Raw genomic sequence first — 22,232 nt, 5'->3', positions numbered from 1 at the left:
CATCTTTTTCTTTCACAAGTTGCATATCTTGTTATATGGGCTGTTGGAGGCTATAAAAAGAGTGTAGGAGATGCTTGGTGGCTCAAGCTAATTGATTTTATGATGTGAGGATATATTTTGTTTTCTTTAATTTTTTTGTTCCTTCAGTCTCTGCATATTTTGACAGTTTGTCTCTTTGGCTATGCTTTTGCAGAATCCAGTCGTGGAGATCTCCCACTGTGATTATTTTTTGGTTACACAACTTCTAGTGCTAGTAGTTGCATTGCTTGATATACATGGGAACAAATTCGGTCTTGTTCCGTGGCGGTATACTTGTTGGGGTCATTTCTTAACAGTTGTTGAACAATTAGGTTTGTAAGTATTTCCTTATTTTTCTAATTGTTTTTTATGTAGTGATATTGTTGCACTATGTACTCTCCCCACCCAAAACAGGATCCATTTAGCAATCCTATATGCATGTTTTAGGATTAATTCATTGCATGCAGAGGATATGAACTAGAGCTAATTTTATTCACTTTGTTAAATGAATTAAATCAAGTTCAACACTCTTCCTCCAATTGCCCCTCTTCTAAAGCAGCAGTGAAGCCTTATTATTCTTTTCTCATTTTGTGTCAATGATAGCACATGTTTTACCAGTGGAATATTTCTCTTGTGATCTTTGGGGCCTTGTGGATTGGAGGTGAAATTATTGATCTCTATAGCCTACTTAAAGCTTATAAGTTAGCTACTAGAACTTCTAAACCATTATTTTGCCTCATATTCAATTTAGAGTTCTTGTTAATCTAGTCAAGGGTTTTCATGTGGTAACAGAACAAACGAGTTTTCTCTGCGAACAAATGCTTTGTGTTTCATGAAGTATTGAATTGTATCCTTACCAACTTAGTAATATCCAATGTATACACAGACTGCATTAATAACATATAATGTGTATGTCTGGTAGTTTGCTATTTCGCTGGTTAGCCAACTGAAATGATTGCGTTGCTTATGCAATGTCAACTTTATAACTTTTATATATAAATTTCAATTCCCATTAAGTTTATGCCGTTGACAATAAGTTGGTACTTTTGTTGGCCTCGGACACTATAGAAAAAGAAAGAAAAGTTAAAACTATCTTAAACATTTCCTTCTTAATCTTTATTTTGCTTCAGCTTCTGAACTTAATATTTTAATTGAGTTTTTAATTTACTTGTTACCTCGGTAGTCATGTTTAAATTGAAACCGATATATAATTTTTCCATTGTTTATTTCATGAAAGGTTCCCATCTTAAAGTTGCCTCTGTTTGCTTCTACCGCTATTCAATTTGGTTGTGGGAATTAGCCATCCTTCGTGGATTTCTCTGCCATTTTTCATTGGAAGCTGTATTGGGCTAGTGGATTGGTCTTTGACTAGCAATTTTCTAGGACTATTCAGGTGATTGCTTCTTGACTCTTTGTACATTGTTCTATTTCATTTTCTTATTTCATTTTCTTTGTCAATGAATTTGATTTTATCATTGGTTAATGTTTTTAGTAGCTTATGTTCTGTTTCTTTTTTTTCAAGGTTGTGGAAGGCTCTCCAGTTTTATGCAGGTGTTGACACCATTTTTTTTTATGAAAATGGGGTCGACTTGGGTTTTGAAAATGAAAACGAAAATGGGAGTCGCCACCAATCCTTTTTGATAAGGTGTGATCGGGTCACCTTGAAAAGTAGTTGTTTTTAATAAACGATTTAATTTTATTAAAACAACGGTTTTGGTCCACGAAATTCAAAAAAATAGGTTCGGGAGTCGGTTATGCACGAGGAAGGGTTAGCACCCTCGATACGCTCAAAATTGGTACCTAGTTGATTAGTTAATGTCTTAATGTCGAAAATTGAAAACTTTAAAGAAATTTAAAATACGATCCTTAAAAAACTCGAATGGCATGGATTAAAATTCAAGAGGATATTTGGCTATTTGGTAAACGAGAAATCGAAACCCAGCACATTAGGGCACGTTCCTCGAATTTCCAAACGCAAAACATTTCCTTACTTTGAAATTTTTAAAAGGATATTTAGCTATTTGGTTGAACGAGAAAAATCGAAACCCAGCACATTAAGGCACGTTTCCTCGAATTTCCAAACGCAAAACATTGCCTTATTTAAATTTTTTAAAAGGATATTTAGCTATTTGGTTGAACGAGAAAAATCGAAACCCAGCACATTAGGGCACGTTTTCTCGAATTTCCAAACGCAAAACATTGCCTTATTTTGAAATTTTTAAAAGGATATTTAGCTATTTGGTTGAACGAGAAAAATCGAAACCCAGCACATTAGGGCACGTTTTCTCGAATTTCCAAACGCAAAATATTGCCTTAATATGAAGAATATGTAAGTACATATATATATTTATGAAAATAAAATACATATATAGACATGTATATAGATATGTATAAAAATTGTGAAATATAAAAAAAAATATATATATATATAGGTACGTATATGTATATATAGATAGATTATAAAATATGCATATTATATATGTATATTATAAAATCACATGTATGTGTATATATATATATATATATATATATATATAAGTAATTAAAATAATAATAATACTATAATAAGATAAATATATTTAAAAATTTACATAAATAAGTATAAATGGAAATATGATGATAATAACAATAATATTAAAATAATAATAATAATAATAATAGTACTAACTTAATTGGTTTAATAATAAAATAAAAATAGAAAAGGACTAAAATAAAAAAAGCAACATTTGGGGGCGAAATCGAAAACAAATAAAGAAGAAAGGATCAGCTTGAACGCGTGGAAAACTAGGAGGGGGCAAATGGGAAATAATCCCATTCTTGCAAAACGCAGAGTTCTAGTAGGGACTAAATTAAATACGTAAAAACAATCCGGGGTAAAATTAAAAGCAATAAAATACTTGATTATAAAACCATTAAAAATCGGAAGGGCTAAAGGAGCAATTAGCCCTTTCATTAAAAATACGCGGATCCTTCAGGCGGGTCGGGTCGACGAGCGGGTTGAGCCAAAACGGCGCCGTTTTGGTGCCTGAGAAGGCTGCTCAAAACGACGTCGTTTTGGAAGCCTATTTAAGCCAAGTTTTTTTTTCAAAAATTCATTTTTCTTCTTTCTCTTCAAAGAAAAACTCCAAAAAAGCTCTCAAAAATCCTCTCCTCTCCCCAGAAACCGACCAAGGGCTCGACCGAGAGCCATCGCACGCCATCATCATCGGCCAAGGCCAAGGCCAAGAAGGCACGATGGCAGGGAGACCAAAAGTCCCCTTTTTTTTTGCCGATGCCTCTCCTCGGCCTCCTGAACTCTCCGGTGGCGGCAAAAAGGGTAAAAATGCCTCCTTTCTTCCTTTTTGTTTCGAAAATAGGAAAAGAAAATAAAATAAAAAGAACGAAAAAAATAAAAAAAAGCAACAACCTTTTTGTGTTTTTATTTCTTTCTCTTTCAATCTTGTCCAGAGATTACAAAAAAAAGATCCCCCCTTTTACAAAACATAAAGATCGGTCCCCTGAAGTTGCTGCGAAGAAGATTGAAGCTACAAGTCAGATCTCTCTGAAGTTGCAGAGGAGTGGATTGAAGCAACAAGACACAATTGATTGAAATAAAACTACTTGAAGAGAAATGTCAAGAGAAGTCAAGACTCGACAAGACCGGGCAAAAATTGGTCCCTTTTGATGTCTTTACTCTATTCTCGTTACACGACAATGAGCAAAGAGGGGCAGCTGACCAGCAGGCGCCGCCCTAGCCCTGTCACCGCCACCCGTCGTGCCGCACATCAAGTCTCCCACTTGCGCCGCCAGACCTGCAAACACGCAAGCAAAGACAGAAACAAACAGTAGAAATAGGCTATAAAAGCAGAAAAAATGTAACTTACAGGGGGCTTTTCTTTGGATTTTTCTCTTCTTTTGTAACATTTTCGTAGAAAAAAAGAAAAAAAGCACCGCGTTTTGGGGTACTTGGTCTATTTGCCATTTTGGTCCCCCCTCTTTCTGCGCGTGTCGTAGTTCGGTCATTTTCGTCTTTTTATTTGAAATTCGCCCAGTATTTTTATTTTTATTTCGATTTAGTCCCTTTTTTCAGTAATTTTATTATTATTATTATTATTATTATTATTATTATTATTATTATTATTTATATTGTTGTTACTTATCATATTATTATTATTATATAATAGCTTATATATATATATACATGTATATACATTTTATCTAACTTATTTAATACATACATAAATATTTTTTTATAAACATATCTATACCTATGTATATCTATATACTTTTCTTCCACGAATATGTGTATACTTATTCATATATATATATTTATATATTAAAATATGTATATCTATATATATTATATATATTTTATCTTATTTTTTTATATAATCCACATATATATTTCCTTAAATGTACATACACATGTTCATATTTTATAATTTTCATCTATTTTCCTTTATTGTTTTTTATGTTCATTTATGTATTTATTTATATGTCCTTTTTATGTTTCAGTTTATTTATTTATTTATTTATTTGTTATGGTATATACATGATTTTTTTTATTTATTCGTTTTTGCTCATATTATTTTTGTTCACATTATCATATTTATTATTTCATTATGCATATTAACATTTAACACCATACTTCAAAAAAGAAAATTTTTCTAAATGAGGCAATATTTAACATTTGGAAATACGAGAAAACGTGCACTAATGTGCTGGGTTTCGATTTTTCTCGTTCAACCAAATAGCTAAATATCCTTTTAAAATTTTCAAAATAAGGCAATGTTTTGCGTTTAGAAATTCGAGAAAACGTGCCCTAATGTGCTGGGTTTCGATTTTTCTCGTTCGATCAAATAGCCAAATATCCTTTTAAAATTTCGAAATAAGACAATATTTTGCGTTTGGAAATTTGAGGAAATGTGCCCTAATGTGCTAGGTTTCGATTTCTCGTTTAACCAAATAGCCAAATATCCTCTTAAATTTTAATCCATGTCATTCAAGTTTTTTTTGGATCGTATTTTAAATCTCTTTAAAGTTTTCAGTTTTCGACACTAAGACATTAAGTAATCAACTAGGTACCAATTTTGGGCGTATCGAGGGTGCTAATCCTTCCTCGTATGTGAATCGAATTCGAACCTGTTTTTCTGAATTTCGTGGACCAAAATCGTTGTTTTAATAAAATCAAATCGTTTATTAAAAACAACAACTTTTCAAGGTGATCCAATCACACCTTATCAAAAAGGATTAGTGGCGACTCCCATTTTCGTTTTCATTTTCAAAACCCAAGTCGACCCCGTTTTCATCAAAAAAATGGTGTCAGGCTCTCCAGTTTTATGCAGGCTTCAGCATTTTCATGATTTATGTGTATCAACTCCCTATAGAGTTCTCAAGTATGTTACAGTGGATAGCTGATTTTGTTGGTCTATTCAAAATATGTTCAACATCTGAGTGGACTGAAATTTGCTCTTCTGTTTCTCTTGTACTTTTTTACATCATGATATGTATTAGTTTTATTACTATAGGTCTGATTTTGTTTAAAGATTTTAGCTGAACCTTTAAATAAAATGCAATACACTCTTCCATTTTCCTCGAATCTTATATTATGAAATTGACTTCATTTAAGTCTTTCATGTGTCTGACATTTGTCCATCTAATAGTCTTTTCCCCATATTACTAATTTAAGATGGTTTGAAGTGTTTTCTTTCTATAAGAAAAATTTCCCGGACAGATATGAAGTATTTAGTTGCAAACTAGACTTTGGAGATTGATGACATTTTTGCCATTCTAAATACAATTTTTATTCAATTTGCTCAATGAAATTGCAGTTGACAATTTGAGAGCTTCCTAGTTGGAAACCACGTATTTATATAATATATGTTCTTAATAGTTTTGAGCAAGTTAAATTAATTATAAAGAAATAATATAATTGAGAACAAGATTAGAACAACTCTATGTATAAGCTTAGTACATGTCTATTGTGAATTTATATTTGGTATATAAATATTATCCCTTTTAAAACTTTAATCCAAATATATGTAATATTTTAATTTGTTAGGTTTATGTTTTCTATGTTATGTTAATATCTAATATGAGTTATATATTCAAATACATTTTAAAATAAAATAATACAAATGTGTTAAAACATTAATTAAAAATAAAAATAATTTTATAATAATACAATTGTGTCAATATCTAATTACAAATATTTAATTATTATATTTAAATATTTAAATATAGTTTATATATTCTAATTAAATTTAATAAATAATTAATATTAATTACTTAGAAATATTTAAAATTAATATTATTATTAAAATATTAAAAAAGTTTTAATAAATTATTTTTATATTTTTGCTAAAATATCATAATATTAACTAATTTGAACATTATTTAAATACATATTTGTTACTTTATAATATCATGTCTAAAATGGACATTTTATTCTTCAAAAGTACTTTTTGACAACAATACCAAACACTCAAAATTTTCAAAAGCACTCCCCAAAAGCAGTTTTCCACAACACTTTTCAAATGCAATAAAGAACTGGCCCTTAGCTGTCTATAATCCTTGTTTGTTATCATTATATTGTATTCACCGAGGTTGATTGTTGTTTAATAGGGATTGTGATAGATCTTCACTATGTTAACAAGTCTTGAAAACTCTATATAATTGATAGACTTGTATAGGTTTATATACTGAGAATTGAGAGCATTTAATTTGTTCAGAGTGAGAAATATTATTCGGGAGAGTGCATTTGTTTGTAAAACATTTGTGATGTGGTTTTACATGCTAAGTTCATAAGGGTGAATTTAGTGGTGAGAGTTATGGTCTTTAAAGATACAAAAGTGAAGAAATTGTCATTGGGGTGTGATAGATTTAGGTTCGCTTGTTATAAGTGTTTGAAGATAATGGATATTTCTGGTTGAGTTAAGCTCTACAAACATAGGAAAACGAATTGCATAAACAATATCCGTCTCGTATTTTTAGTTCTATGTTTAGTAGTATTTGAAAAAGTGCTAACTTCTCCGATCAATTTTGTCAGCACTATTAAATTATTAATTAATAACTGATTGAAGTTAACCTTGGCTAACATGATTCTAATTTCTTACAATATTTCTTAAACCAAAATATACCAAAAATGTGTGGCATCCTTTCCTTTGATTCATGGGGCAACATGTTCATTTTAATGTACAAAAATTACATGCATTGAACCTTCAATGATCAATCCCCCTTTTACCTTGTTCCATGAATCTTTGCGTCCTTTCTTTTAACACCTTAATGTTCATCAATCTTTTGTTATAAAAACAAGGCATGTTTCTTTAGTAATCTGCTTTATGTGATGTCATATATTGCAAACTCAAATATTTAAGTAAGCTAAACATTACAATTCTTTTTCATATATAAATTAAACGTAATCTAAAAATAAAAATATAAGTTATAAATATATATATATTTGATGAACTGACAAATATATAATTTTATGCATCATCGGTGAATCAGATAATGATATATTATAAAATAAATTTAAAATTAAATTCACTTAACATCATTTAAATAATTAATTATCAATGTATCAAATATTAACTCTAAAAATTTACCAATAACTCGAATAAAAATTTTATTGGAAAAAGAAAAATATGAGAAAGTTTTTAAATAGATAAGCCCAAAACTTTTAGGCATTCGGCCCATAAGTTTCACGTTTATGGTAAGAAAAGGCCTTACTATTTTTGGATTACTTTAAAAAGCCCTCAATTAATCAACTTTATTTGCTTACCATTTCATGAAAATTATTATGAAATGTTAAATATGTTTTTTTCTTCTTCAATACGTCATAATCTAAATATATATAAAAGTACTTTAAAAGAAATAAATCGGAAAAATAATCTTTTATTGTTGATTATAATACTAAATTAATATTAAAATAATATTTCATTTTAATTATTCAAATTCGAATTGCACATTTATTAATATTTCAATAATATAATACTAAAACTTACCTTACATTCAATATTTGGAAATTTTCATTCCATTAATAGCTTAAAAATCACAAAATAAAAGTTTGAATGTCATTATTATTTTCATTTAGACTTTAACTATTATTTTAAATTTTTATTTTTATAATATTTTAATTATCAAAGTAGTTAATATATTTTAGTTATTTTAATTAAAATTTTGAATGATATTACTTTATATTAATTGCATGAAATAAAGAAAATTGTTTAATAAATTAAAATTTTTAACATGCAAAATCACGTGTAATATATGTGATATTAAGAATTAGTATATATAAAAAAACGACTTAATTTAGAGAAAATTTTAAACTAACAAAAAATATTTATTATTTATTATATTACTAAATTAACATTTAAATAATATTTTATTTTTATTATTTAAATTTAAAATTTATTCAATCTTGAGTTAATTTTACTAGTACTTTAAGAATATAAAACTAAGACTTATAAGTATAATAGGAATGCACTAAGTATTTTTATTCAACTAGTAGCTAAAAAAATAAATAAGACGTTTGAATCTCATTTTATTTTCAATCACTTTAATTATGATTTGATTTTTATAATATTTTAATTATCAAAATAATTAATATATTTTAATTATATTAAATTTTTAAATATTATTGCTTTATATTAATTATTTAAAATAAAATATATAATTAAAAAAACCCATGCAACACATATAAAATTAGGAACTAGCCTACAAAAAATAAGGTAACATATTCAATTAAACCCTATAACCTATAACCAATAACCAATACCCAATGCTTTTGCTTTTCATTTCTTCTAATCAACTTATCTTATCATATGATAACCTTTGTTTGCAAAACAATCCAAAAATAAAATTGGCTACAAAATTGCAGGGGCTTCTTCTTTTTCTTTCAAAGTAAAAACCCTTTTGGAAACTTGGGTCATCATTCTAATTTTTAACAAAAAATTTTCTTAAACCAAAGTTTACCTAAAATGCATGGGGATCCTTGGGTAATGATTATTTGGGCAACACGTTCATGTATGTGTGAGAAATTCCCATGCATTGAACCTTCAATGATCAATCCCCCCCCCCCTTTTTGTTCTCCCATGAATCTTTGCTTCCTTTCTTTTAACACCATAACATATATATGCCTTTAACAAAAAGCATGTTTCTTTAGAAAATCTTCTTTATGACATCTCATAGCTCACTCACTCTCATATAGTCTTGCAAAATATTCATACATTTGCACATCAGCACATGCTAACCCTAAAGTATAAGTAACCTAAGGAATATACGTTACCTTTTTTTTTTTCCCCCACAAATTTCATATATGAAAATCGTAATCTTAAATTGAAAAAAAAGAAGATATAAATATTGTTGAAATTTGAAAACTCTCGTATTTGGTGGAAACCTACTTTTAAAAGCAGTATTGTCTACTTTTTGTTGTCGATTAAAAAGCACCAAAAACTGAGAAATGATAAAACTGACTACTTTATGAAGATGAATCTTTTCCTTTTCAATGGTGATCTCTTTTTAACAGTGAGGTCACATGCAAGGTCGGGGGTTAAGCCACTTAGTTCACAAGGGGCATGCAAGGCTGCTCCTTGTCTCTTTTGTTGTGCGGGTAATTATCGTTAAGATATATATAAAAGATCTGTCAAAGACTCAGAGCTAAGTACGTTTTAAACAGTTCATGGGGGTCAATAGTATCCCCCTTGAATGAGGCACCTAATTAGCTATTACCCATAACTAAATGTTTAACATATTCACCATATTTCCGAATAAAATTTCAGTTTTTAATAGGATTAGTTAAATATTTGAATTAAGAGTTACAATTTTTTAATTCCATAAGTAAAATTATTTTATCTGGAAAAACTAAATGTTAAATATATTTTGAAAAATATGTGTTGTTTTATGTAATTCTATTGTGAACTATAAAATTTTATTGGTAATGGAAGAGGTAATTTTACTAGATTTATGATACACTCACTCATGAGTGAAAAAAATGTAACAAATATATTTTTAAAAGTTCATATAAAAATTAATTGATGTTTTGGTTACAATGATAAAGTTAATTGTTTTTATATATGGTGCTCCGTATTTAAATTTTAGTATGATCAATTTTTTATTGATTTATTATTTAGAAAAGATAAAAATATAACTTAATTTGTACATGTGTGGGTAATTTAGTAATTTTACAACTAAACTGATGTCTAGTTGACCTGTGACACCAATTTAATAAAAGATTTAAATATATTTTCTTTTAACTTCACAATAAAGGAATCTCAGGATTTTCCAAGAGATCCCTTCTAATTCTGCCAATATTATACAATCCGCATGGTGTTGGGTGAGTTATATTAAGTCGAAGCCAAGTAGACTTAGTGGGACTATGAGTAATCGATGTGGAAATTGTAGGTGGATCCCACCACTTACTGGGTCTATAAAAATAATATGGTGCCCGAAATCCATCTTCAGGCCTTGCATCTTCGACAGGAGTGGCAAGAGATGAATATGGTAGGTGGCTTTGGGAGATTGGGAGAAATATTGGAAGATGCAACGTTGAACAAGCTAAACTTTGAGCTATTTATGATGGCCTTCTTTTTGCACGGGATTTTAATTGGAAGGAGGTCATTCTCGAGACTTTCTGTGCTTGGGCTATTAAAGGTATTCATGGGGGTTTTAAAAATCAAGTGAATAGAGACTTGATACTACGTATCCAAGTAGGGGTGTGCAAAATTCAGGTAAAACTGAAAAAATTCGGTTAACTGACCGAATTCGGTTAATCGGCCGGTTAACCGAATTTTTTCGGTCGGGGGTCAGTTAATTATTTTTAAATTTTTTGGTTAACGGTTAATTCGGTTCGAAACCGGTCGGTTAATCGATTTTTTTTGGTTTAACCAAAAAAATTAAAAAATAAAATTATAGTATATAAATAGGCCCACTATTCACCTAAACCCAACCCAAACCCAAGTATTCAACCCAACCCAATTACCCAACTCAACCCAATCATAAAAATTACAAATAATTTAATAAATAAAATTCTAAAACTAAAACAAAAACTAAAGTCTAAAAGTCTAAAAATAATTTAATTATGTAGGGATTCAATTCGGTTAATTTGGGTAATTTTTAACCAAAAATAAAAAAAAACATATAATTTTCGGTTAATTTGGTTAACCGACCGAATTAACCGAAAAAATTTCGATTCGGTTAACGGTTAAAGATTTTGAAAGGTCGGTTAATTCAGTTAATGTTATTTCGAGTCGGTTAACCGAATGAACACCCCTATATCCAAGAATTATGCAGGCGTGACTGGCAAGTGGTCATTAAGCATTCCAAGAGAAGGAATTTTACCCTTATATTCTGGCAAGTCTAATGAAAGAATTTCCGCTTGGGCCCTATGTGTTTCAATATGCCCTTACTAAAGTTGCTGAATAACTCCGAGTTGATAATACTTGTATACTATCTAATTCTAATGTTGTCTCTACTTGATTGTAATTGACTTTATTTTTCTACCAAAAAAATAATGAATATAGATGGAGTGATAGTAAAATTATATTTTAATACTATTGACCATGTTTTTGATCTTTGAATCTATATATTTTTTTATTCTTTTATTTAAAGATGATGTATAAAAGTATGAAAATACAAAAATATCATAATAATAATGTTAATTATAATTTAAGAGAATGAATATTTTTATAATTTCATGACCGAGTTAGTGACCCGATTAAAAGTGACATCAACGCAGTAAGTGCTTAAATGTAAGTATAGATAGATGCTAGTGATGTTAAATTTGGCTTCACTCCATTACTTTTTCTTTCATTAGTATCCAATGCATGTTTAATCACCATTCACAAGTTGATTTTCACATTTAATAGATGTGTATTTCATATTTGAATGGTGATGATCATCATATTAGAAATTAATGATTAAAAAAAGTAATGGAGTGGATCTTAACCCAGCAATGTCTACATTTTCCAACTTCTTTACTTATACAAGTTAAAAAAACAAATTCTATAATAAAAAATAATTTAGTAAAATGGATTTTAAATATTATTACATTCTATCAATTAAACAACAAAATCTTATACCTTCCAATCAAATAAATCAAACGGAGTAATATTGTACCCTACCTTTTAATACACTAAATAATCTTACGTTTTATTAATATTATTATTACACATAATTTTTTTTAAAATAATCCAATTTAGGGTGTTTTTGGATGGGCGATGCGTTTATCTCTGACAAGGGAGCATTACTCTTTTTTGAGTGAAAAATACACCGGTGTTTGAACAGTTGGGACCGCTAACTGGGGAATAGATTCCATGGGATTGACTGGTACATGACAGCTTCAACTTGCATGGAAAAAAAAAAGAGGGAATGAATTAGCTCCAGCTAGGCATTAGCTCACTTTGCATGGCTTACTTATCCATAAATTAGACGTGGGTTTAACCCTAAAGTCAATCAATAAAATCAACCCCAAAAAGAAACCACCTTGACCTCCATTTTACATGTGCCTCACTCCCACCTCCTCAAAAGAAAAAGCCCAAAGGTAATTTTCATTTCATATATCCCATGCATAATACCATTTCCAGTCTTAATAAAAGCTAATATACATACACATATATACATATAACTTTCAACCTAGACAATGACTCTTTAGATTATGCCACGAAAAATCCTACCCTAAACTTAATGGAAGATGACGAGATTTTGACGAGGCATTCAACCAGAGTCTCCTCACAAATGGCTGCCATGCACGTATAGCCACTAATTTGGCCATGTGCAGTAATAGAAACTAGAAAGTCTCCCTTTTTTTTTGACTGTTAAACACAATTTGCCTACCTGTCTGCGTGTAAAATGAAAATGAAACCAGACCTGTTTCTTTTCTATGTTGTGTTTTAGCCTGCCCCTTGGAAAAATCTAACCATTTTTTTTTTCAGCCTTACTTTAAGAAAAAGGATTGAAAAAGAAACCATGACTTAAGATAAGCACACTTAGCTTTGTAATAAAATTCAACGTATTACGTAGACCATTCCTTATCCACTCACCAAACCTTTACTTAGTCAGATTTAGTCTTAAATGATTCATTTTTATAGTTAGTCATATTTGACATGCAATCAGTCTAGTAATTACAATTCTAACATCTATTAACTCTATCCTTTTTTTTCTTCTTTTTATACCTCATTTTAATAGTCTTTGTTTTAATTGATTTGGTAAAGTAGGTTACAATGATTAATTTAATTTTATAGGTAGTTAATTTAAACATGTTTAAATTCGCTTTTTCTCTAATTTAAAAGTCGGAAAGGTTTTAAAATAGAAATAAGTATTGTATTAAAAAGTTAAGTTGGCGGTTATCAAACTATAAATTTTATAACCAAATTGATGAACTTAATTGACTTTTAATATATATTATTTTAATTTTTAAAAATATATTTATAATATAATATATATAAATTTATATCAAAAGTCAAATAGATTTCTATACATATTTTTATACTTGAAAACAACCAATTCCTTTTTTTTTTTTTACAAAAGAAAATGAGTTTCTTTAAGAAATTACTTAATTTTGTGGTTTTTTGAATGAAAATTTCCCAGAAAATTAAATAAAGGTAATAAAACCACAGTTACCTATTTGTCACCTTTGTCATAAAGCAGTATTTCAACTTTATTCAACTTGACCATAATGCCTCTTCTATTTCCTGCCTTTTTGTTTCTCACAAGTCATAAGTTTCATATATATATATACATATAATCACTTTGTATCTTTGAAGGAGAGCCACAACTAGCTAGTAATTAACTGATCACACTCATGGTGCACTACTTCATTCAGATGTCCTAACATTTAAATTATCCAACGTAAATATTATTATAATAAGAATACACATATACATTGGTCAATTCACAAACAAAAAAAAGCTTTGCTATACCTTTTCTTGTAAAATGGATATTATCCTAAGGAAAACTTTTGGCTTCATACACAGAGAATTTGTATTGAGTTTTTGGTACATTCATTTCTAGCCCTCAACTTTTTATAACATTTATTTCAAGTCCGAGTTCTTCTTATTGATTTTGTTAAATAATTTGATACGACTTATTTTTAAAACATGTAATGTGATATAAACACGTTGGTATTTTTTGTTTTCTATTTTTTTCTCTTTCTTTTCTAAATATGCAAAAATTTTGTCAAATTATACATAAAATATCAATATGTATATGTTTCGTTAGCACGTATTTTTAAAAATAAACCACATCAAATTGTTTCACAAGTTAGTAAAAAATAAACTATTAAAATAGTAACTTTTGTTTGACTCGGGTTATATTTTAGTCATTTATACTTGAAACGCTATGTTTTAGTCACTTGCGTTATCGTATTGTAATATTTGAGTCATTGAGCCATTAATTACTATTAATGATGTAACGATAAGTTGGAGTGACACGTTAAATTATCATTTTAAACGAAAATTTTAAGTTAAATTCTATTATTGGTCCCTATATTTTTTCATTTTGAGCAATTTAAATTTTTTCTTTTATGTTCTTTTAATTTTCTTTTTTTTCTTTATTTTCCATTCTCTTTTGCTTCTCCTCTATTTTCCTCCCTTCTTCATTTCTTTTAATTAACGTATCTTTTCTATATTTTTGAAAGTTAAAAGAACATAAAAAATTAAATTATTTATATTATATTAAATCGTTCACTTAAAAGAATATTATTTTAATCGTTTTATATTTTGATAAATATAGGGAAAAAACATGCACATAAAAAAATTATGAGAATTGAACCCTAAACATTATGGTATTTACTACATTAATTTTATCATTTCATCCAAACTCATATTTGTTTTATATCAATTTTTGGCATAATATTAAATTTAAGCCTTAAAATTTACATCTTTTAAAGGAAAATACAGACTAAAACATTATTTTTTTATAATATTGGTGTGACAACTTACATGGCACTTCACGATATCGTCATGTTGATATGGTACTATTTATCTTGTCATGCCAATAAATAAATTTAAAATTTTAAAATTCAAAAAATAGCATGAAGTACATATGAATTGCTAAGCGGGCTACCATTTTAAAAATTTAATATTTTAGTCATTATTCTCGTTAAAAACAACAACAATTCAACTTTATTTGAAAGGTTGATGGTACTTTTAAGAAAAAAAGTTTAAGGCTAAATATAACTAAAAAAGAACCAAATTGATAAAAATATAAAAGTTGAAGGTTAAATTTAATATTATTCCTTTGTTTTTTAAAATTGTTACATAAACATAATCTACTACTAATTAAAAAGGAAATGGTAGAAAGTAATATATTTAATTAATTAATCATGATTAGTGGGATTATGGGTTTCCTTTTGTGCGAAGCAAGTGGTAGGGGCAATTAAGTCATAATAATAGTAAACCCCGTAAGAAAATTTGGAGAAGTTGGCGTGCGTTGGAAAGAGACAATCTAGTCCAACTCCAAAGCCGAAATAATCTTTTTTTAAATAAAGGACATGCCAAAAAACCAAACCAAGTGTTTTAAAAACCCATTTAAGGCAGTAACAAAAAAAACAAACAAACAAAAAACCAAACAAGAAAACCTGAGACATCTGCGAAACTTCAAAAAAACAAGTCACATTCCTCTCATTCTTCCATAGTAACACTTTCAACAAGGATTTTCATGATGATCCATGTTTTCCTTCTCCTTTCTCTCTGTTTTTCAGGTACCCCCTGTTTCTATTTTTCTTTTAATTTCCTTCTTTTCTATACCAATGCCATGTTGTCTCTAATCTAATGTATTTCTTGTCTTTTTTTTTAGATTATGGTTTCTTACCAGTTGCTTCTTTAGGCATCAACTATGGTCAAGTTGGCAGCAATTTGCCTCCACCCGATAAGGTTCTTGATCTGTTGAGTTCCCTTAAGATCACAAAAGCAAAAATCTATGACACCAATCCTCAAATTCTTACAACATTTGCCAACTCCAATGTTGAGCTCATTGTCACGGTTGAGAACCAAATGCTTGCCGTGGTAATGGATCCTCAACAAGCACTTCAATGGGTTACTACTCACATCAAGCCTTATTTTCCGGCCACTAAGATCACCGAGATCTCCGTCGGAAACGAAGTATTCACCGACGACGACACGTCGTTAATCGGGTACCTTGTCCCTGCCATGGTTAGTATCCATGGTGCTTTAGTTCAATTAGGCTTAGACAAGTACATTCATGTTTCAACACCCAATTCATTAGCAATTCTTCAAGAATCTTACCCACCTTCAGCTGGCAGTTTCAAGAGCCAAGTGTCGGCTACCATGTCACAGTATCTTCAGTTCTTGGCCAACACTGGTTCCCCATTTTGGATCAATGCCTACCCATATTTTGCTTACAAAGGTGCCCCAAACAATGTGTCATTAGACTATGTTCTTCTCAACAAAAACCCAGGAATGGTCGATCCTTACACTAAACTACACTACGACAACATGTTGTACGCCCAAGTAGATGCTGTTGTGTACGCCATGTTTAGGTTGGGTTATAGTGGGATCGAGGTACGGGTTTCAGAGACGGGTTGGCCGTCAAAAGGGGACCCCGATGAAACCGGAGCGACTCCGGCGAATGCGGCTGTTTATAACAGGAATTTGTTGAGAAGGCAGATGCGTAATGAAGGGACACCTTTGAGACCAAACACGAAGCTTGAAGTGTACTTGTTTGCTTTGTTCAATGAAGATATGAAGCCTGGACCGACATCTGAAAGGAACTACGGTCTGTTTCAACCTGATGGAACCATTGCTTATAATGTCGGACTCTCTGCCTTGTCCACAACTTCATCAACATCGTCATCTTCATCACCTGCTTCCATTTTCCTTACGTCCTCTGCGGATAAGGTAAAATCATAGCTGTAATTATAGCGGTATAATTGTAGAAATATGCAAAGTGACGCAAGTAATTGTTTTTAAAAAATGTGTGATTTAATACCTTATGAGATAATAAGAATTGGATTGCATTTTGCTCTCTATATTAAAAAAATAGATAAATTAATCTATGTATATTGAATTAAAAAGTAAACTAACCATTATATTAAAAATTTCATTCATTTTACGGTTAAAAACTTGCCCCTGACTTCAACATAAGATACATATGGCATGCCACAGTTATTGTCTAATTATTCTATTAATTACGTTATTTTTAACGGTACAAATGGATAAAATTTTTAATAGAAAAGACTATTTTACTCTTTGATAGAGATTAATTTAACTTTTTTATAGATTTAAAACCTATAATATCGTTGCATCTATTAGTAAAGTCCAATCATCAAGCAATTTGCTTACCTAAAATTTCCCTAAGGTCATTTTTAAATATATAAGTTTAAAACAATTTTTCCCTGTTTCCTTTCAAAAAGAAATTTGGAAAACAAATATCATGATTAGAAAAACAATGCCACATAAGCAAATTTGGATAGTTTATTAAAAGATGCGAGTTTTTTTTTTTTTATCCATTTGGCCTACATTGATATACGAAGTTAAACTTCGCATGCATTGTCACATTAACTCAATAATATAATATAATATAAAATTGTTGCTTCAATATAATATAAACTTCTTCTTATAATTATTATTGCATTTCTTTTTAAATGGCATTTATTGTGTTTTACAGGCAGCAAAAACGGGATACCAAAGCTTGGTGTATTGGATGTTTGTGTATTTGCTAGCTTTCCAAGTTTTACTAAGGCAACATTAAGCAAAAATGGTGACAGCATGTAAATATTACATTTTGGTCTGGATAAAAAAGAAAGAACCCTACCAAGCTTATATGGTTATTTCATGAACAACATTTTTTTGAAGATACCAAGTTCAACAATGGATCAAATCAACCATTATGATCAAAATGGGTATAATTTCAAAACATACCCTTTTTGTGAATTGTGTTGATACTCATTCATCATGTTGAAGATTAATGGAGCTGATTCAAGAAAAAGAGAAGCTATATATTTTCTTTCTTTCTTTTTTATTATAGTTGTTCTAGATGTTGTAGAAGAATTATCTTCGCCATTCAAGAGAAGGATTATATATATATTATTTTCTAGATTCAAGAGAAATTCTGATTATATATGTTTTTTTTATACAATATTTAAAATTATTCATAGTTCCTTTTCAACCCATAAATAGGAGGATAGTGCGTTTCAGTACACTCAATTTCACGTACTTCTGCATTGACAACAATATTCATACAAAAAAAATTACACCAAAAAATTAACTTTGTTGTACACTTTTGGACGTGGAATCCATAACTGTTAGCTTTCTCAAGAAATTTGCTTTTAATTAAACTTTTTCTCTGGCCAAATGGTATAAACAAAGATTAATTTAAGCATATAATAAGAAAAGAATATATGGGATAATGAAAAGATGAAGCTTTGTTTGGTTGTTTTTATGAATCCCGAACACGAAAATAGAGGGGGAGGCAGCTTTATTCCCTTTTGGCCAAATAAACCGTCAGCATTGGTCATAATATGCCATCCTCTTTTTTCTCCCAAAAGGAGCTTTTTTTAATATGGTCTTTATATCTATCAAGATATATGGAGACAACGTCTGCTAAGGCTGAGTTAATGTTGATGGGGATCCATGGTCTTCTCATCCTTACATCACCCAACATGGTCTAGATGCACCCCCACTATTAAAAATTAAAAAATAGGTTGATTGACTATTAGCTCGATTGGTATGAACATTATTATTAACAGAATGTGGATTTAAGTGTGTTTAAACGTATTATTTTTCTATTTATAGGTAGAAAAAGGACTATGAATAATTTTATGTATTATAAAAAATTTTAAAATTTTATTTTTAAATTATAAAAAAATATTTTTCACGACATAATCATTTATTCGGCTCTTTAATTTTATAAAAAAAACCAATCATTTTATCCCTCATTTAGTTTTTCACCTCATTCAACCTTTGAACTTACATTGTTTGTCAAATCACCCCAAAATGGATGGAAAAATTAACTTATATTAACTTTGTTGACGTGGCATGTGTATGCCATGTTAACAATTAATTAATTTTAAAATAATTTTATACATTTTATTTTTTAAAATATTTTAATATTTTAATTTTAAAAATTAATTAATTACTAACATATTTAAAGTTCAAATAAATTATTATTCCGAGGTTTACATTCAATATGGTTTAATTACAAAAAGAAGTTAAAAGAAGTTGGAAGCATGTAGATTAAAGCAAATGAAGCCACAAAAGATTAGAATTCCTTATTGTATTGTCCTTTAGCACTTAATTTAGAAAAGATTAAGCTTATTATCAACTTCAAAAGGGATTAAAATTCCTTTGGATGCTGACAGCAGAATTATTTGGGTACCCTAAGTTAAGTTAATTACAAACAATCAAACCAAAGTCCATAAGGGTAAAAAAGGAAAGAAATCACTTTTAGCGTTTATATACATGTCGGCACAGTAAATAAAGGTTTCGCCATAAAAAAAATAAAAAAAATCTCAAAATTATACATGAATTTTAATTTAGCATAGAATTGTATACATAAATTTTAGTTTGGTACAATTATACATGTGAAACTTTAATTGTGGTTCAAATATATATTTAAAACTCTAATTTTGATTTAATCATCCACATTTAAAGAAGTAAATATATTAATTTATTTTTATATTGGATAAATATAATTATTTATGTATGCAATATATAAACATAAAATTATATTATATCCCTAATTATGTTAATAATTTATAAAAATTAGATCAAATCAAAATTTTATGTATACAATTACATATTAAATCATAATTTATGTATAATTTAATAGGTAGCGTCGACTTTTTTATATTATCCTAAATGTGGGGATGTAATCATAATTAATTAATTAATTGGTAATTTGCTTGTTACAAATGGGAAGATTTAATCATGACCCAGATAGGCGTGAATTTTGATTCTTTTATAAGCTAATCAGAGCCTCTATTATCATTATTAATACACACATTAAAGGAAGAGATAATAAAAATAATTATTAATTTTCAAGAATAATCATTATTATATATATTAGATGCATTGTATTAATATATACATAGTTTCTCAAATTTGATTTTATTTAGATCACATTCATATTATTTTTATTAAAAATATTTTGTTTAATCATCAATAATTATATATTCATTTATTTTATCATCATTGTATTATTTTCTTTTTATTAATATAACATATTTTTAATAAATATAATAATATAATATATTTAAATTTTCATGTGATATAAAATATATAATACATTATATTAAAGGAAAAACAAAGTATTATAAACTTGAAAATAAGTTGAGTCAAGCTCGAGCTTTGAATATTAGAAAATTTCAATCCATATTTAAAACAAGCAAAATTTTTTTGCTAAATCTATTTTCGAATCTAATATTTTTACTTGAATACTCTTAAATATCATATCAACTTGAGTTTAGATAAGTAATCTAGCCTCTGGACAAAGCTAATCAAGCTTTACTAGAATTATTCTTCATTAATTTCTTTAGCACTTAAATAATAGGGTAAATTAGAAGAAAAAAATGTCTATTTTAAAACATATTTAGAAAAGTGGGTCATATTTTCTTAAATTTAGATAAATAAGACGATTTTAGAGAGAAAAGAAAATACTTCCTTAGCTAACATGTCGGAAAAACTTTCTAAAAACTCGTTTTCTTTTTATACATTAGCTTTTTCACTTAGGTGGTTAAATGTTAATGGTATTTTTTATTTCATCTTGTTTTAAACTTTTTATTTTTAATTAATATTTTTAATTAATAAATACTTTTTTAATTTTTAATTCATTTTTTAATTAATAACTCTTTTATTTATATAAATAAAATAATAAAATGTAATCATATAATAAAAAATATTTTATATATATCATTATGTTAAAAATATTCTTAATTAATAACTCCTTTATTTATAACATATTTATTAACTAAAAAAATTAATTAAAAACTCTAAAAAAATTTAAAACAACATGAAATAAAAATACAAATGTGAATAGGAGCTGATGTGTCAAAAGTAAGTGTTTTCCAACATATCAGCTTTGTTTCTCTCTCCAAAATCGACTTATTTTCTTAAAAATAGGGGAAAAAGGCCTACTTTGCAATTTTTTTCAGCTTTTTCCTTAAATAATATCGATAAAGTAAATAACAAGAAGATATGTATCTCAAAATATTTCATTTTTTAGTACATTATAAAGAGAGAGAGAGGGCGAGGATAATAACAGTGTTAAGTATGATTCCTATTTTTAGTCAAATTTAAAATATAATTTTTTAGTTAAACTCTGTTTTTTTATTTCAGTCAAACACTGATTAGCTTAGATTATTTTATTATTATTTGGCATATGAATTTAGCCTATAAATAGGCTCTTTTACAACCTTAGAAAAAACACCCATTAGAGATTAGAACTCATAACACATTTAGAGAATTTACGTTTTGAGGGTTATTTGTTTTCGGGTTTTTGGGGTTTAGTTTTATCTTCATCTTTTGTACTCTTCATTCTTTTGCCATTATAGTAAAATTATCTTTGCTCGTAGTTTTTTTATCCTCTTTGGAGGGATTTTTTCACGTTAAATTTGTGTGTTCAATTTCTCAATTTATTCCGCTATTTTTGTTACTTGTTACTTAATCGAGACGACCATAACCAACAGGATTTAAATCCTAATTTTTGATTTACCAAAACATTAGTTATGAGACCCGAACATACATGTTGAATAGAAAAATGAATGATTCAACCCCAACCGCATATGCTAATCAAAGTACTATTTCCTTATTCATGAAGATCTTTTATGACCAACAACCGCATCATAAAAACCATAGTTGCAATTTTAAGGACATTACCATTGCTTTGAATGAGGTGGATTTCCATATGATGTTTCTTTTATAGTACTAAATTTCTAATAATGGAATTAAATGGTTAAAGCAAAAGGGTTTTTATTTATTTATTTAAACAATGGCAGCAAAAAGATAGGGTTTCATCCACTCTTTTCATGTCTAAAAACGGGTCACATTGCATGTTTAAATTAAAAGTAAATAAAAATAAAAAATCCTGAGTCATGATTTGTGTTTACTTTTTCTTAAAGATGAACTTTATAGGAGGAAGATGCTCTTATAAATGTAAGATTCGCTCCTTTTCTACATGGATTTGGTAGTTTTGGTGCTATGGAAATGGAAGTTCTTTCTACAGTTAGGGTAGGTTTTTTTCTGCTACTTCTTACTTGGGTCTAATAGGACACTATTTGCTAG

At 28.5% G+C, this 22,232-nt stretch overlaps 1 protein-coding gene across 1 annotated transcript; it reads left to right on the top strand.

Moving 5' to 3' along the window:
- Positions 1-15,499: 15,499 nt before the first annotated feature.
- On the top strand, positions 15,500-18,061 carry LOC105778643 (glucan endo-1,3-beta-glucosidase 11). The gene is made up of 3 exons (XM_012602383.2): positions 15,500-15,694; positions 15,790-16,850; positions 17,620-18,061. The coding sequence occupies exons 1-3, from the start codon at positions 15,652-15,654 to the stop codon at positions 17,701-17,703; spliced, it is 1,188 nt and encodes a 395-aa protein (XP_012457837.2). The 5' UTR covers positions 15,500-15,651; the 3' UTR covers positions 17,704-18,061.
- Positions 18,062-22,232: the final 4,171 nt, after the last annotated feature.

This window comes from Gossypium raimondii, chromosome 10 (genome assembly GCF_025698545.1).
Source record: "Gossypium raimondii isolate GPD5lz chromosome 10, ASM2569854v1, whole genome shotgun sequence".
In the NCBI taxonomy this organism is placed as follows: Eukaryota; Viridiplantae; Streptophyta; class Magnoliopsida; order Malvales; family Malvaceae; genus Gossypium; species Gossypium raimondii.
Note: the sequence above shows the minus strand (reverse complement) of the source record. Positions and strands in the feature narration are given on the sequence as shown.

Excerpts from the sequence above, each read along its gene's own strand:
- LOC105778643 (XM_012602383.2), top strand. The coding sequence starts at position 15,652 with ATGATGATCCATGTTTTCCTTCTCCTTTCTCTCTGTTTTTCAG. Across the intron at positions 15,695-15,789 it reads CCTTTCTCTCTGTTTTTCAG|ATTATGGTTTCTTACCAGTT; the intron begins GTACCCCCTGTT and ends CTTTTTTTTTAG. Across the intron at positions 16,851-17,619 it reads TTACGTCCTCTGCGGATAAG|GCAGCAAAAACGGGATACCA; the intron begins GTAAAATCATAG and ends TGTGTTTTACAG.